This window comes from Mandrillus leucophaeus, unplaced genomic scaffold (genome assembly GCF_000951045.1).
Source record: "Mandrillus leucophaeus isolate KB7577 unplaced genomic scaffold, Mleu.le_1.0 Scaffold1612, whole genome shotgun sequence".
Lineage (NCBI taxonomy): Eukaryota > Metazoa > Chordata > Mammalia > Primates > Cercopithecidae > Mandrillus > Mandrillus leucophaeus.
The window spans coordinates 167,102-183,015 of record NW_012101602.1 but is presented as its reverse complement, the minus strand read 5'-3'; the positions used below and the strand labels follow the sequence as shown (position 1 = coordinate 183,015).

General features: G+C 35.7%; 1 protein-coding gene across 3 annotated transcripts; it reads right to left on the bottom strand.

Annotated features, from left to right (window-relative positions):
* Positions 1 to 4,886: 4,886 nt before the first annotated feature.
* On the bottom strand, positions 4,887 to 14,662 carry CENPW (centromere protein W). Of its 3 annotated transcripts, none has more exons than XM_011976027.1 (3): positions 13,779 to 14,662; positions 7,946 to 8,059; positions 4,887 to 5,824 (listed from the first exon to the last, which is right to left on the bottom strand). In XM_011976027.1, exons 1-3 carry the CDS (start codon positions 13,947 to 13,949, stop codon positions 5,798 to 5,800), a joined length of 312 nt encoding a protein of 103 aa, XP_011831417.1. In that variant the 5' UTR covers positions 13,950 to 14,662; the 3' UTR covers positions 4,887 to 5,797. The 3 variants fall into 3 exon arrangements, with proteins under 3 accessions (XP_011831417.1, XP_011831419.1, XP_011831418.1); XM_011976029.1 differs by having other exon boundaries at positions 7,946 to 8,019; positions 13,824 to 14,662; XM_011976028.1 differs by having other exon boundaries at positions 5,680 to 5,824; positions 13,824 to 14,662.
* Positions 14,663 to 15,914: the final 1,252 nt, after the last annotated feature.

Below are 15,914 nucleotides of genomic sequence, written 5' to 3'. Positions count from 1 at the left end.
CAGTTAGAATGGCAATCATTAAAAAGGAAACAACAGGTGCTGGAGAGGATGTGGAGAAATAGGAACACTTTTACACTGTTGGTGGGATTGTAAACTAGTACAACCATTGTGGAAAACAGTATGGCGATTCCTCAGGGATCTAGAACTAGAAGTACCATATGACCCACCCATCCCATTACTGGGTATATACCCAGAGGATTATAAATCATGCTGCTGTAAAGACACATGCACATGTATGTTCATTGCAGCACTACTCACAATAGCAAAGACTTGGAATCAACCCAAATGTCCATCAGTGACAGACTGGATTAAGAAAATGTCACATATATACACCATGGAATACTATGCAGCCATAAAAAAGGATGAGTTTGTGTCCTTTGTAGGGACACGGATGCAGCTGGAAACCATCATTCTCAGCAAACTATCACAAGAACAGAAAACCAAACACCATATGTTCTCACTCACAGGTGGCAACTGAACAATGAGATCACTTGGACTCGGGAATGGGAACATCACACACCGGGGCCTATTATGGGGAGGGGGGAAGGGGGAGGGATTGCATTGGGAGTTATACCTGATGTAAATGACTGGTTGATGGGTGCTGACAAGTTGATGGGTGTAGCACACCAACATGGCACAAGTATACATATGTAACAAACCTGAACGTTATGCACATGTACCCTAGAACTTAAAGTATAATAATTTTTTTAAAAAAAGACAAATCCTAGGAAAATGAATCATAGTAAGAATGCTGGAAACCAGAAAGAAAAACCTTTAGCAACACATTTTTTAAAAAAGACATATTACTCTCTATAAGCCTCACTAACTTCTTAAAAAAAAAGTGAGAAGCCTGAAGACATAAAATGACATTTTTAACATGCTACAATAGGCAATCTAGACTTTCATATCTAATGAAAATATCTTTCAAGTTTAAAGTAAAATATTTCATCAGAAAAAAAAAAAAAAACAGGGAACGTACTATCAAGAAATAGTACCTACAAGAAAATAGTAAAGAGTGTTCTTCAGACTGTTAAAAAAAAAAAAAAAAAAAAAAACCACCTAGATCCCATAGGGAAATATGAAATTGTTAAAGAAAAATGATCAGTCAAGAAAATGGTAAATGTGATAATATAAATATTCACTTAATAGTGACAGGACCAATCGATACTAGTAATACTACATTTGTGTCTATATGGTTCAACAAATGTAAAATTAAAATAATCAAATGCAGCAAGTAAATGGCATTAAAGCCTTCTAAGGTTCTAGAAATAGTCAACAGTGCAGATTATAATCTTTAGTAAAAGTTTATGTAAATAGCAGATTGATAGAGGATATAACAAGTCAATGATGCATGTTATCATTCCTAGCACAAGAATCTATAACTAGAGTAATAAAGGATAAAATGAATCATAAAAGTTAATTCAAAAGAAAATAATAGCAAAAAGAAAAAGGTACTTAAAGCAGGTGGGTCACATACACCAGCAAATAGTAAAATATATAATAGAAACCAAACGTAGCACTAATTACATTAAATGTAAATGGACTGCAAATTCCACTTACTAAGACTAACAGATAAGATGAAAACACAAAACCCGAATATACACTGATTATGAGACACACTTTAAAGAATGCAGGATGTTTGTAAGTATCATGATGGAAGATATATATCATACAAATGCTAACCAAACAAAACTCTTATAGCTAGTTGGAAACAGGAAACGCCAAGTCTCAGTAAGGTAGATTCCTTCAAAAAGGAAATACAAGCAACATGGATTAGAGATGATAATATCTCAAGAAAACAATGTAAATAGTTGTTTTGCTGGTGATAACTGGAGTATGTCAAAACTCTATCCCTCACTAAATCCAATCAGAAGAAGTGTCATACTTCAATGTAGCTAATATAAACAAAAAGTAGCCTCTGGAGTAGCAATCCCTCTTTTGCCAGTTTGGCTCAAGTAAAAGCAAAATACAGAGGATAGGACAAGAATTATCTAACAGGGGTCAGCAAACTTCTTTTGTAAAGGGGCAGATACTAAGTAACTTGGCTTGTAAGATACACAGTATTTGCTGCAACAACTCAACACTACCCTAAGTTGTGGTATGAAAACAGCCACAGATAAGCAGCACATGTGTGCCTGTGTTCCAGTAAAGCTTTATTTACAAAAATATTGTCAACCTGTGATCTAGAGCAGTTGTTCTCAAAAGCATGGCCCCTGGATGGCAACACTAGCATCACCTGGGTACCTGCTAGAAATACAGATTCTCAGCTCCCACCTAAGTAGAATCAGAATCCCCATGAGCAATCTGTATTTTAACAAACCTTCCAGGTGATTTTGAAGCTTAGTAAAGCTTGAAAGCCACTAATCTAGGGAGTATACTGTTATTAAACTTATCTAGAGCCACAAGGTACTATATTGATTGTCAAGATTAAAATACTGAGGAGGAAGAACTAAATATCCATCTTAAGGTCTCATACCCATCTCATGCTCAGCAATCGAGACCTAAAATGAGGTTGAGGATTTTAAAGTAAAAATGAAACCCACAGTTGACATATAGATCACCCAAAATCATGAAGTCAAAACTGAAGTCATCCTGATTTTCCCAAAAAGGAAAATATGTGGCCAAAAACAGTAGTTACTAAATGTACACATGGGGAAACTGAGGCTCCAGTTAAATTACTTGTTCAAGGTCTCACTCTCTTCAACATTCAGTTAATCTAACAAACACATCTTTCCCCACCTCTAATGAACTCCACATTCTAGATTCTCTTTATCTTTTCTAACTCAAGTAGGGACATATGTAGCATATAAACACCCCAGACAATATAGAAAACAAGCCAATACATTTATCGTATCACTTTTACTATCCTCATTTTGACTTTGGTTTAGTTCAGTCTCTAACTCCCCAACATGAAAATGCCGGAGTTATAATTTTTTACCAAAACAGCAAAATTCCTACCTACAAGAAAGCCTCCAAAAGGAGGCTTTTGGCTGTGTGGTATCACACGGATACTATCACCTACTTCTACTGACTCTACCAACTTCCCTCATCTTACTTCACTTACATACACACACACACACACACACACACACACACACTCTCTCTCTCTCTCTCTCTCTCTCTCTCTCTCTCCTCTTTCCACCTTGCCTGTTTCAGGGACAAGGCGGTGGGATTAACTGCATAATTATGACGATCTATCACTATATAAAAGATAGAAAAGATGGGGAAAACATCATTTAAAAAAAAAAAAAGACATTACTTCTGAGCACATTAGTTCTAACCACCCTAAAACCAAAATTCCCTAGTCCAGCTCTTAAAGGAAAAATAACATTTTGATATTAATTACATTTACAGAACTATCTAGCATTAACTACATATTCTAGTTGTGTGTTTTTTTTCAAATTTTTCAAAAATGTAAATTTGACTTCTTGAGAAGTCCTATTTATCTATAACTATTTTTGTTCAGAATATAATTTTATGTTAAACATGTATACTTACATGACAAATAAGATTTAACTTTTTTCACATTAATGCTTTAAAAAATTACTAATTTAGTAACATATATTATATATATTACTATATTATGCTGAACTATGAATCCATGAGGCTTTCTGTACAAGACTGACCACACAGGTATTCTTTCCCTTAGATGTCATTACAGTATAAAAATGTGTAAGTCAATATACAGATGGCAAATAAGCATATGAAAATAAGTTCATCATCAGCTATTATGGACTAAATGTGTCCCCTAAAATTCTTATGTTGAAATCTAATTACCGGTGTGATGGTATTAGGAGGTACGACCTTTGGGAGGTAATTAGGTCATGAGAATAAAGTCCTCATAAATGAGATTACTGTCCTTTAAAAAGAGGCAGAGAGCTCTCTGGCCTTCTTTCCTCCATGTGAGGATAGAATGAGAAGTTAGCAGTCTGAAATTCAGAAGAGGACCCTCACCAGAACCTGACCATGCTGGCACCACGATCTCAGACTTTCGGCCCACCAACACTGTGAGAAAAAAATTTATGTTATCTATAAGCTATTCAGTGCATGGTATTTCACTATAGCAGCCTAAACTAAGACATCAGTCATCAGGAAAATGCAAATTAAAACCACAATTCTACATATTCTTGTCAGAACAGCTAAACTAAAAAATAGTAGCATTACCAAATATTTGTGAGAATATTAAGAAAGTGGATTTCTCATACACTGCTAATGGAAATGTAAAATGGTACAGCCACCCTGGAAAATCATTTGGCCATTTCTTTTGAAAAAATTAAACCTGAGCCAACTGAGCACAGCAAGTTGCACCTGTGATCCCTGCTACTCGGGAGGCTAAAGCAGGAGGATAACTTGAGCCCAGGAGTTTGAGACTGCAATGAGTTATGATCACACCACCGCACTCCAGATTAAGCGACACAGCAAGATCCAGTCTCTTAAAAAAATAAAAATAAATAAAAACGAGGCCTATACTTACCATGAACTCAGAATAAAACTCCCAGGCATTTCTCCCAGGGAAATTAAAATTTATGTCCATATAAAATCCTGCAGATGACCCTTCACAACAATTTGTAATAACCAAAACTGTAAGTAACCAAAATGCCCCTCAATTTAAGTGAATAGTTATGCAAACTGTGGTACTTCCATACTACAGAATACTACTCAGTAATAAAATGGAACAAACTACTGATACATGTAACAACTTAAGAAAAAAATCCAATGCCCAAAGGTCACTTCCTGTATTATTCCATTCATATGATATTCTCAAAATGACAAAAATATAGACTATAGACGGAGAAGAGTTCATGGTTGCCAGGGTTTAGGAATGGTGCTAGGGTAGGACACATTTTAAAGAAGGTGTAATTGTAAAAGGATAGCACAAGGAGATCTTTTTGGTAATGAAACATTTCTAATTACAGTAGTGGTTAAACAAATCTACACCATAAAATGGCAACAGAACCACATGTACACTGTACCTATATGAAATTCCTGGTTTTGATATTATACTATAGTCACGTAGTATGTAACCACTGGGGGAACTGGGTGTACCGTACATGGGACTTCTCTGTACTATCTTTGCAACTACATGTTGAAATCTATAATTATTTCTAAATAACAAGTTAAAAGTAATAACTATTTGATGATATACAATAAATTTCTAAATTATCTTATTTAGGGGAAAAAATTATCTATTAAATCCATGAGACCTGAAGAAAATAAGTCATTTGCTCCATAATGTCTATTATTTTGATTTTGGGAGGGAGAGAGGTTTTGAAAAACCTACCTGATGTTTATCATTGTCCAGTTGAGAAATTATAACATTACTACCGGCATAATGTAAAAGTAGATTGCTTTGCTTTGCAAATACATTAAAAGTTAAAATATTGAAAGTGCACCTAGATTTGACTGTATTTGTCTTTCTTCAGAGATTAAATTCCATAGTTAACTGTGGCTAAATCTAAATATATAAACGTAATTCTAAGAAGTACATTTTTAAAGTATTTAATATAGTTAAGATTTCATTTTTGATACATAAAATATTTATAATAGCAATAAAACAAAAGCAAACTGAACTAGAGGACATTTAAAATAAAAACAATAGTAATTTCCATAAAAGAGTTAAATAGTCCTATGCATTTACTTGAGATATTTCATGCCAGAAAAAAAATACGAACACACACATCACTTATAGCCAATATTTAATAATCCCAAATTAATTGATGTGTAAAAAAGTCTTTATGATCTGTTACCGCCCAAAAGAAGGCATCATAATAACTTTCAAGAATATGTTCTTTGACTTCTAACCTCTGCTCTTCTTTAGAATTACCTGTAAGAGGGGAAAAAATAAGATTAATATAATATCTATGAAAAAAACATCATTCCTTAACAAAAAGTTAAATAGTCCTGGGTGCATAGTATGCAAGACTGACTTTATAAAACCGAATTTGGAAGATGATTAGGGAATCTTTTGTCTTATAGTCTTAGATTTCTCTAAAAATAGTCTTATCTCAATGAATATGAAACATGCCTAGATTCTAAAAACCTGGCTTTATTAGTTACCTCTTGATGTTAATTTCTTCCACTGTAAGCCAAAAGTGTTCAGATTAATGGTTTCGAACTTGAAATTTTTATACAATTTAGTTATCTAAATTAAGAGTTACATAATACCAGTTAAGGAGTTAAACAATATTCTAAAGCTCAAAAAGTCTATTATAAATCAGACATTTCACAACTATAAAGTAGGACAAATCCACTGCAACATTAAATTTATTATATTTGGACTGGAATTATAATCATTTGAGACTAAAACTAGTCATCTTATGCTGAACAACTTGTTAAGTAGATTATTTTTAAAATATATAGTCTGTGGTACAAATTTTTAAAAAAAGGAGATTTTTAGTTGTAAAAAGACTGACAGCATTAGTCAGAATATCTGTTTTGAAAAAAAAAAAAACTTATCTACGATTTTAAGTAAATAAACCTACAGTTTATTAATACAAATCCTAAATTTAAAAAATACGTGTATATTCTTCAATATCTTAAGCCTTGTTTTTCCTGCAGAAAAATATTTACATTGACTTTAACAGTCTAGAAATTTGTCGAAATGTTTATAATTGCAAGATAATTTAAAATCCCTAGAAAATGCCAAGATATGCACACTTCTAGACTTCCACAAGACCATCAAATAAATCTCTGTCTAGGTTAGTACTTCTCTGTTCTACAAGATAATATCATGTGTACTTCAAAAGAAAGTTTGAATAGTCAAATGAATTTACAAAATGCTGAGTATATTATGTACTCAAATAAGCTTACAAAATACTAAACGGAGTTCAACAGGTTTCCTTACTGCTGTATTTCTCTCTTGGCCTTTCATAACTTTATAAAACTATAGTTATATAAGACATTAGGATTATGAGAAACTGGACACAGGGTGCATGGGAACTCTAAACTATTTTTTGTGCCTTCTTATTTTAAAATAAATTTAAAACAAAAACGTCTACAAAAAGGTAGACTGTCAAAAATAAGTTTCTCTCCTCTATCATCCCCAGTCAACTGTGGTTGCCAGTTTCTTACATATTCTTATAGAAACAAGTTCTACAATAATACTGTGACTAATCAAGGAAGTACAGTATGCCAGGTTATCTACACTTATTTGACCACAGAAGCATTTAAGGTAGGGCCTTGATTAACATCATTTGGAAATAACATTTTCAGGAACATATCTGGAAAATTGCGCCGTAGACAACATATTCTTAACATTACATAAAAATAACAGTAAAAAGCAATCATCTCTACTTGTATATATTTTTTTTCTTTTTTTTTGAGATGCACTTTTGCTCTTGTTGCCCAGGCTAGAGTGCAATGGTGCCATCTCGGCACACTGCAACCTCTGCCAAAACAAAGTTAAAAGAAATCAAATAGTGATATGGTTTGGCTTTGTGTCCCCACCAAAATCTCATCTCGAATTGTAATCCCTTCATGTCGAGAAAGGGAAGTGATTGGATCGTGGGGGTGGTTTCCCCCATGCTGTTCTTCTGATAGTGAGTGAATTCTCTTTCCTTCATAAATAACCGAGTCTTGGGTATTTCTTTATAGCAGTGTGAAAATGGACTAATACAATGAGGTAATTAGGATAATTTTAAACGATCAAGAAGAAAGTAAGTTTTGATAAATTTCAAGGTGATATATCTTCTCCGTCTACAGATTAGCAGTCTGTAGGAACATGAATGTTTCCTCTAAAGCAGTGGCCATTAATATTACCATTGGAAATCAATAATATACATATGGAGGAAATCTAACTCCTTAATTAAAATAATTAACTCATAAAAGGCCAAATATCGACTCAATCAACAAAGCTGAGTAAGGTATACAAATCAGGGAGAGGTGATGAAACGAGTGGTAATTTTGAAGTTTAATTCTTGCTCAAGAAAAGAAATCTGGATTTTACCTTTGCTGCAGCCAGTACATGCTCCTTGTTAATGACTCTACACTTACTCTCACAAGCATTTGTCCTGGACTCTTCTGCTAATCGATGAACAAACAGTAAGCAGTTCAGATGGACCTTTAAAACAGAAAATCCAAGTGGATTTTTAAGTTCAAATACTGATGCACTGAAATAATGATTTTTAAAAATTAATTATCTCAAAATGTATTGTTATACTATTTACCATTGTGATTAAGTAAATTAAGTCTATTTAAAATTACATAGAATTCAGTCCCTCTTAGATTCCCTGCAGAGAGACGTGGTCACTGCAATACATAAAACAAGCTATGCAAGGCAGACCAAAGGCCATTTTGTAAAGCATCATTACATATCAAAATGTATGTAAGATTCACTTAGTAACAAATATTCCTGCTTCTGATTCCAAATGGATTTTAATTTATAACATAATTTAAAATTTCCAGAAATTTTTAAATCAAAACATACCAACAACTACATTTCAGGTTATTATTCTACAATCTGAGGTCAAAGATTTTTAAACAGATATATTTTATTTGAAGTATTTGTTTAAAAACATGTTAATAGTTGAAATTGTTTAAGTCTGCTAAATTGAAAAGTGTATGCACAAAGGTCAAGTTATTTGTCATCCAACAACTATCATAAAATAACCATACTTACTATTAATAACCTTCAAGCCTCTTTTAAAAAATTATTTAAAGTAGGTAATATAAGCAGACTGAAAAATTTAAAAGTCTATAAAAAAACTATAGTTATGTAAGATATGAGAACTGTGGAAAGCTGGGTAAAGGATACATGGAAACTGTGTACTATTTTTGCACCTTCTTTTGAGTCTATAATTATTTTAAAAATATAAAACAACAAAGTTTATGAAAGGATAGACTATCAAAAATAAGTCTATTCCCCATCTCATCCCCCAATCAACCACTGCTGACACTTTCTTGTACATTCTTACAGAAACAAGCTCTACATAAGCAAAACATATGTACTCATCATCAGATAATATATCAATATTATCTGATTACATATATGTATAAACAAGCGCTGATATGTCATATAAAATAACATTTTGTTAAGTATTTTACTCAAAATCACCATCCAAAGCAACAAAAGTCCTAATCTACAAGCACATTCTTTGGAAAAAAGTTAAAGTACATGTAATCCAAGCAGAAGACAATGTGAAGTGAGCTAAAGTTGTATCTCAGTCTCCAATCTAGGATCATATGTAGTACTCTTATTTATATTATTGGACATATCTTCCCCATCCTTTGCTTCTGCCAGGTACCTGAGGGCACTACCAACTTAGATCCAATTAGATAGTGTCTTTAACTTGATTTATTTTGTTATTTACATCATGGCAAGTGATCTTTGCAGTTAGAAGAACAATTTATACACAATACTTAATATTCACTATCTTGTGTACTGAACACTCTCCCACAGTTCATCAAATGTTAAATAACTAGTAATATGGTGTTTTAATGCTTTCTATAATGCAGAAATCTTTAATAGATTGTTATATAGGTGTTTAATAATGTTCTAGTGATATGTGGAGAAAACAGAGGTTTGGGAATTTAAACAAGATGAACAATCTATAAAAGGTGGATACTCTTTTGGTACATTTTTGATGCACTATCTTCTTTGATTCTCACAAGAACTCCGAGGTAAAGCAACCCAATACCAATTATTTACATTATACTGTGCCAATTATTTTTTAAACTTTCAATGATAGCCCATTTATTTTGGTAGCAAAAACACCCCATAATATGGCACAATTTCATTTGTTAATCTATACTTTGTACTTCTAAAGGTAAATAGCTTCCAGATACCCTCAGCATAAATTCCAAATTCCTTAACACTAAATCCCACTTGACTGGGGTTCTAGTTTCACCTCTCACTGTTCTAAGCTTCCAGTTCTACACTAGGCCTTTTGAATTTCTTTGAGAATTCAAATGCAACCTTGCCTCTAGGCATCCTACTTGTTTATAGACTTCTCTGAAAAGTCCAGCTTCCCCCAAGATGTAAGGTTATATTGATCCACAGCACTCTGAACTTCCTATCACTGCATAGACTACATCATGCTGTAATTTCTCACTTAGCTGTCTTCCTCAGTGTACTCTAAGGACACGAATTATGCCTAGCCTTTTCAACACTCTATCCCCAGTGTCCCTTAACATATTTTTTAATACATAGTAGGTAGCTAATAATTATTATTGCATGAAGACCCCACCACATCTCCCCAAATAAGGCAAAAAAAAGTTTTTTTAAAAATCAGATTTGATTAAACCACACTGTCTTAAGACTTAATTCACTAACCTAGATGGAATACCCTTTCCTCTTCATGGTCATGAGCCATGGATATTGTGATGGTTAATACTGAGTGTCAACTTGACTGAAGGATGAAAAGTATTGTTCCTGGGTGTGTCTGTAAGGGTGTTGCCAAAGGAAAATAATATTGGAGTCAGTGGACTGGGCAGACCCACCCTCAATCTGGGTGGGCACCATCTAATCAGCTGCCAGCATGGCTAGAATAAAGCAGGCAGAAGAATGTGAAAGTACTTGACTTGCTGAGTCTTCCAGCCTTCATCTTTCTCCCGTGCTGGATGCTTCCTGCCTTTGAACATCAGACTACAAGTTCTTCAGCTTTTGGACTCTTGGACTTACACCACTTATTTACCAGTGGCTCTAGGGCCTTCAGCCACAGAGTGAAGGCTGCATTGTCGGCTTCCCTACTTTTGAGGTTTTGGGACTGGGACTGGAACTGGCTTCCTTGCTCCTCAGCTTGCAGATGGCCTATTGTGGGACTTCACCTTGTGACTGTGTGAGTCAATACTCCTTAATAAACTCCACTTCATATATATATCTATCCTATTAGTTCTGTCCCTCTAGCGAACCCTAATATAGATACTGAGACAAATTAGTATTACTTTTTCAGATCTCACAGAAATTTTTTCAAGTAACCTATATGCTTTCAAGCAACCTTACTCCAATGCACTAAGGTTTATATTAAAATGGTCAGAACAAAAGTTAGTTTTAGGGTATTAGCTAGGCATTCTAACTTGAAAAAGGTAAGCTATTCCATCAGTAAGTTACTTTTAAAAATCCGCTTGCTTAAAAATAAATCAAAGGAAAATTTATAAAGAAATACTTATTACAGTCTCAGTTGACAGAAAGACTGGGCCAGTCTGACTTCCTCCTCCCTTTGTCACAGCACTTTTGAATTTTACATGAACTATAAGTACCCAGATATTTGCACAGCATTTCTTTACATTTAACATGTTAACTCTCTCCCTAGTATCATCCCTAGGGCTAAACAATCAAATAAGGCATAAAACAAACAAAATAACAAAAAGCTAGTGAAGAATGATAAAATAATACAAAGAAATTATAAATAAAATGATAGAAATAACATCAATCCACATACAGTTGCATTTACAAAATTAATTGTAGACTCAGAATGTTGAAGCTATTATGCAAAACACCAGGAATACAAAAATTTCCAAATTCAAGTTCCCAGACTAGTAGGATAATCAAACCCATAAAGAAAAAGGCAAATGTGTGACAACAGATGATGGAAAGAAGGATAAGATTGATCCTTTCTAAGGACATTAAGGAAAGCTTCACTGAAGTAACATATGAACTGGATTTTGAAAAAATTGTAGGTTGCCAAGTAGAGGGAAGACTTCTTCAAGCAAAAGAAACATCATGTACAAATGCAGCATAAAAGTAGATTAATTTTGTGTTAAAGATAATGGGAGACAAAAAAGGAGCTACTCACTCTCCTCAAGAAGCTGCATACCGCACTAGGAGGCATCAACATATGAAACTCCTAGACAACAGTGTTAAGAGTCCCAGCAGCTCAATTGTATGATGTATACTCTTACTGCTGTCCAAGTTCAGAAAAAAGAACCGATCAAAACTAACTGCCTTAACTACAGAAAACTTTGTGGATGATGTGGGATGCAAGTGAATTACACTTCCACATAATCTCATTTGATCTTACCTTAGGTCTTTTCATGATTCTAGCTTTTCTTTACAAATGCTGCTCCCTTTAATTTTAAGGTTCCTCTCACTTAACCTTGGAATAACTTTCAGGTGTAGTTTAATGCTAACTCATTGAACTTTCTGATAACTCATTGAACTGGGTAAGATTATGAAGTGTCAAAGGTGAGCAGAAAGCTATAAACCATGCCATATACCAGACAGTGAAGGGGAACTGTTTAATGAAAGCCAAAGACGACAAGCATACTACCTGGGAAAAGCTAGTGACCAAAAGAACATTCTATACCCCATCAATGCAACCGCTTGAAATTTCAACTCACCCACTTTCCCATGCCACCTGGATCCCACCGCACTATGGAGCTCCTCTGTCCATGGGTTCTTCGGAGGAAGAAAGGGGTAGATGTGGGAGGATGCTAACTACTTGAGAATTTCGACTAAGCAATTTGCACCAGTTCGTAGTTTCCTGGATATCTTTGATCAGGTACATTTCCTCTCCCTCCATTTAGAAGCCCCAGTGAAAGCTCCATAATATACTACGTAAAAATGTTTTGCAAGTGAATTTTATTTTAATTCCGTTCATTTGTGCCACCTCTATCACCAGCATGGGGTAGTTAATTGGGGTCGAAGCACAAGACAGCCTGTATTGCCTCTTCTCACAGGATTTAAGAAAGTAACAAAAAAGAAGGGCAGAAGATTGAAGTAATACTTTTCTGGGGGAAAATGTGTTTTGGTTGTGTTTTTGTTGTGTTTTGGCTTCAGAGACCAAATATGGAGAAAAGTGGTGATAATTCTATAGCAGGTTAGCAAAAAGGAAGAAACAGATACAGTAGCAGTGGAGAACTCCGGGAAGTAAAAGAGTAAAGAGGAGGTAGAAAAACCAATGTCGTTTAAGAACAGCTAGGATGATGCATTCCCAAGACTATTCATGCAGTATGCTCTTATTATCCACAATTCTGTACCTTGATCTCCTGGAAATTATGTGTCCATTTGTAATGGCTCCTTTACTCAAAGAGCCAAGGACAAGATACCGAACATGCCTCCTGTGGTTTAAACCTAGAGAAACAGCGTTCATTGTGCCAGAGGAATATGTGTTCCAAGCATTCAACACACAAACTGAATTTATTTCAAGACAGAAACATTATTATACAGTGGGTTGATTGTGGCTTCTTATTAGGAGAATATTATGCTTCAAGTATTATGAGTCAGATAAGCAGGCTTTAATAGTCTAGCTTAAAAACTGACTAGGTGTTCTATTATTTGTCTAGCAAAATGAATTAACAGTTGAGAGCATTATTCCTACAAATAAACTTTCCCATCAGGGTCCTTTAGTAAGCATCCTAACCTAGAGGAAATAGGGCAACATGTTTGTTTAAATGCGTAAATAGAGGAGAGACGGAGGGAGGCAAGGGAGGGAGGCAAGAAGGGAGGCCCTTAAAAGGCATGTGAGCAATGCCTTTTACAATAGCTAAATAAAAATGGCACAGACTGAATTCCAAAATCTATTTTTTAAAGGGTGAATCTTTCATACCCTTTGCAAGTACATTAATCACGGTGCCAGATTGTGTCCCTAAACAGCAATATTTAAAAACTGTAAGCAGTAACTGTACGTTAAGCTCACGTGACTAAGAGCCTCCCTTTAAGAAGATCCAGATATTTACGTTTCGGCGCGGCCCGGTACAACTGAGCTCCAGGAATATGAACTGACATGCCAGGGTAGGGCATACATAACCTGTCATTGCTGGAACTGCCTTAAACATGGGCCTGAAAGAGCTATAAATTGGCTCGGGGCGGAAAAACAAAGGCTGGAGGTTATTGCCCTTACCTCTCCCGTGCCCCATTCCCAGCCCGAGAAGGGATGGAATCTCACCAGTAAGTCACCACTTTTCTCCAGACGAAGTTGAGGCTTCTGTCGCTTAAAGACTCGCTTTAGAAAGCCACGGGGAGCCTTCCGCTTTATCTGCTTCTTCTGGGAGACTATGGTCGACAGCGCCATCCTCTCCGTCAAGTACCAGCTGCCTCAGCTTCCGAGGTGCTCTCTGTATCGCACACAAACTCCGGGGACACTGGGCCAGCGATAACAATCCGGTCCCTCTTACGCTTCTTCAGGCAGAGAAACCCGGGTCAGAACTTTCGAATCCACCGCCAACGGAACGCGCCCGTCGCTCAGTAGTGACGTCAACCCTGAGCAAACCCCGCCCCCGGAGGCGCCTGGCTGTAGGTGGAAAACGCCCACGGTGGGCGGGTCCCGGGAATACCTGACGTCATTAAGAGTCGGCCTCCTCCTTTCATCACATTCTGTATTATAACTTTTGCTCTGTGAAACTATTTCTGCTAGGTGCCCTAGAGATGATTGGAAGTTGTGGAGAGATAGATTGGTAAGTCAAGGCAGTTCTTCAAGCACTCACTCTATTCTGTCCCTAATACCAATGAACAGAAGTTTGTGACGTTTTATCAGGATTCCTAAAGCACTAATGCAATGCCTTCCTAGCAAGGAATGCATGATTTTCAGATACTAACAGTTAAGAATTTTACACTTCTACATAATTTCATTTGATCTTACGTTAGGTCTTTTCATGATTCTAGCTTTTCTTTACAAATGCTGCTCCCTTTAAGGTTCCTCTCACTTAACCTTGCAACAACTTTCAGGTGTAGTTTAATGCTAACTTATTGAACTTTTTGTTACTTCTTCAAGCTGTTAATTTATCTATCATCTGTCCTACTATAGAAGTATTAATAGTTATCAAACCTTAATGTGCATCAAAATCACCTAGGGGACTTGTTAAACTACTCTTTGCGGGGCCCGGCTCCCAGAGTTTCTCATTCACTAGATCTAGGGGATACTCAAAAATTTGCAATTCTAACAAGTCAGGGACATTGGCATTTGCTAGTCTGCGGACCAATCTTTGAGATCCGCTGTGATTTTAATTATAATTATCTCTAATACTATCTCTATTGAGATCTCAATATTATATTATTGTGATCTCATCCACACAAATGATCATTCTGCTATCTGACCTCCCATTTCTAAGACCTCCTCTCTGCCGATCATCTTCTCCTACACCCTTGAGTTATTCACGCCTGTGGTCATACCCTAGGTGGTGTCATTACTAAATACCTTACCTTCGGTTTGATCTGGCACTTTCAATTTAGTTGTCTCTCTTCAACCGTATCTTCTATCTTTTGAACTTACTCCCTCCAACAATTCTTCGATGCTACTGGGACTACTGTCCTATCTTTTCCAGTTCCTCTCACCACACCCCACAGCCCTGCCACCCCACTCTATGCCTTATCTTCCCTCCTGTAGCCCATTGTGCATTGATCATAATAATACTCCCCTGTATTTCTCCACAACTTTCTAGCCATTCTCTTTTATCCTCATACTAATCTGGCAACATTCCAACTCTGCTTAAGTTAAAATCTCAATCTATTCAACACTTGCATCTGTGTATTAATATTGGCTTAGGAAAAAAACACTCACAGGTATATATGTGATCTCAATTCAAATTCATGACCACTCATGTGGGCTCTAAGTACTGCAACAATCCTTTGATATTTCCTAAAGCCATTCATTCATTTACTCATTCTCTTAAACAGCTATGTCATGCCTTCTATTCTTTCTTACCTACCCCATTCTCAATCTCCAGTGATGACATTGCTTCAACAACAAAATAAAATGTTAAAAAATCCATGGAGACTTTCTGTATGCTTTCACCACCCTATCTTCCCATCCGTCTCCACCTGCTCCCATGGATGAGATGCCAACTACTCCACTTGTGCCCAAGATCAAGCCCCTTCCCCTTTCTTAAGGACATTTCTGTAGCAATTCTCCTTGCTCCTCTGCTTCATGAATTTTCCTTCTTTGCCAATTTTTTCCCTCAGCATCCACACAGTTTATAATATCTCCAGGTTTTTGAAAACCCTCTCTTAACCTTACCTTTTGCTGTTGTCCTTCTACAAA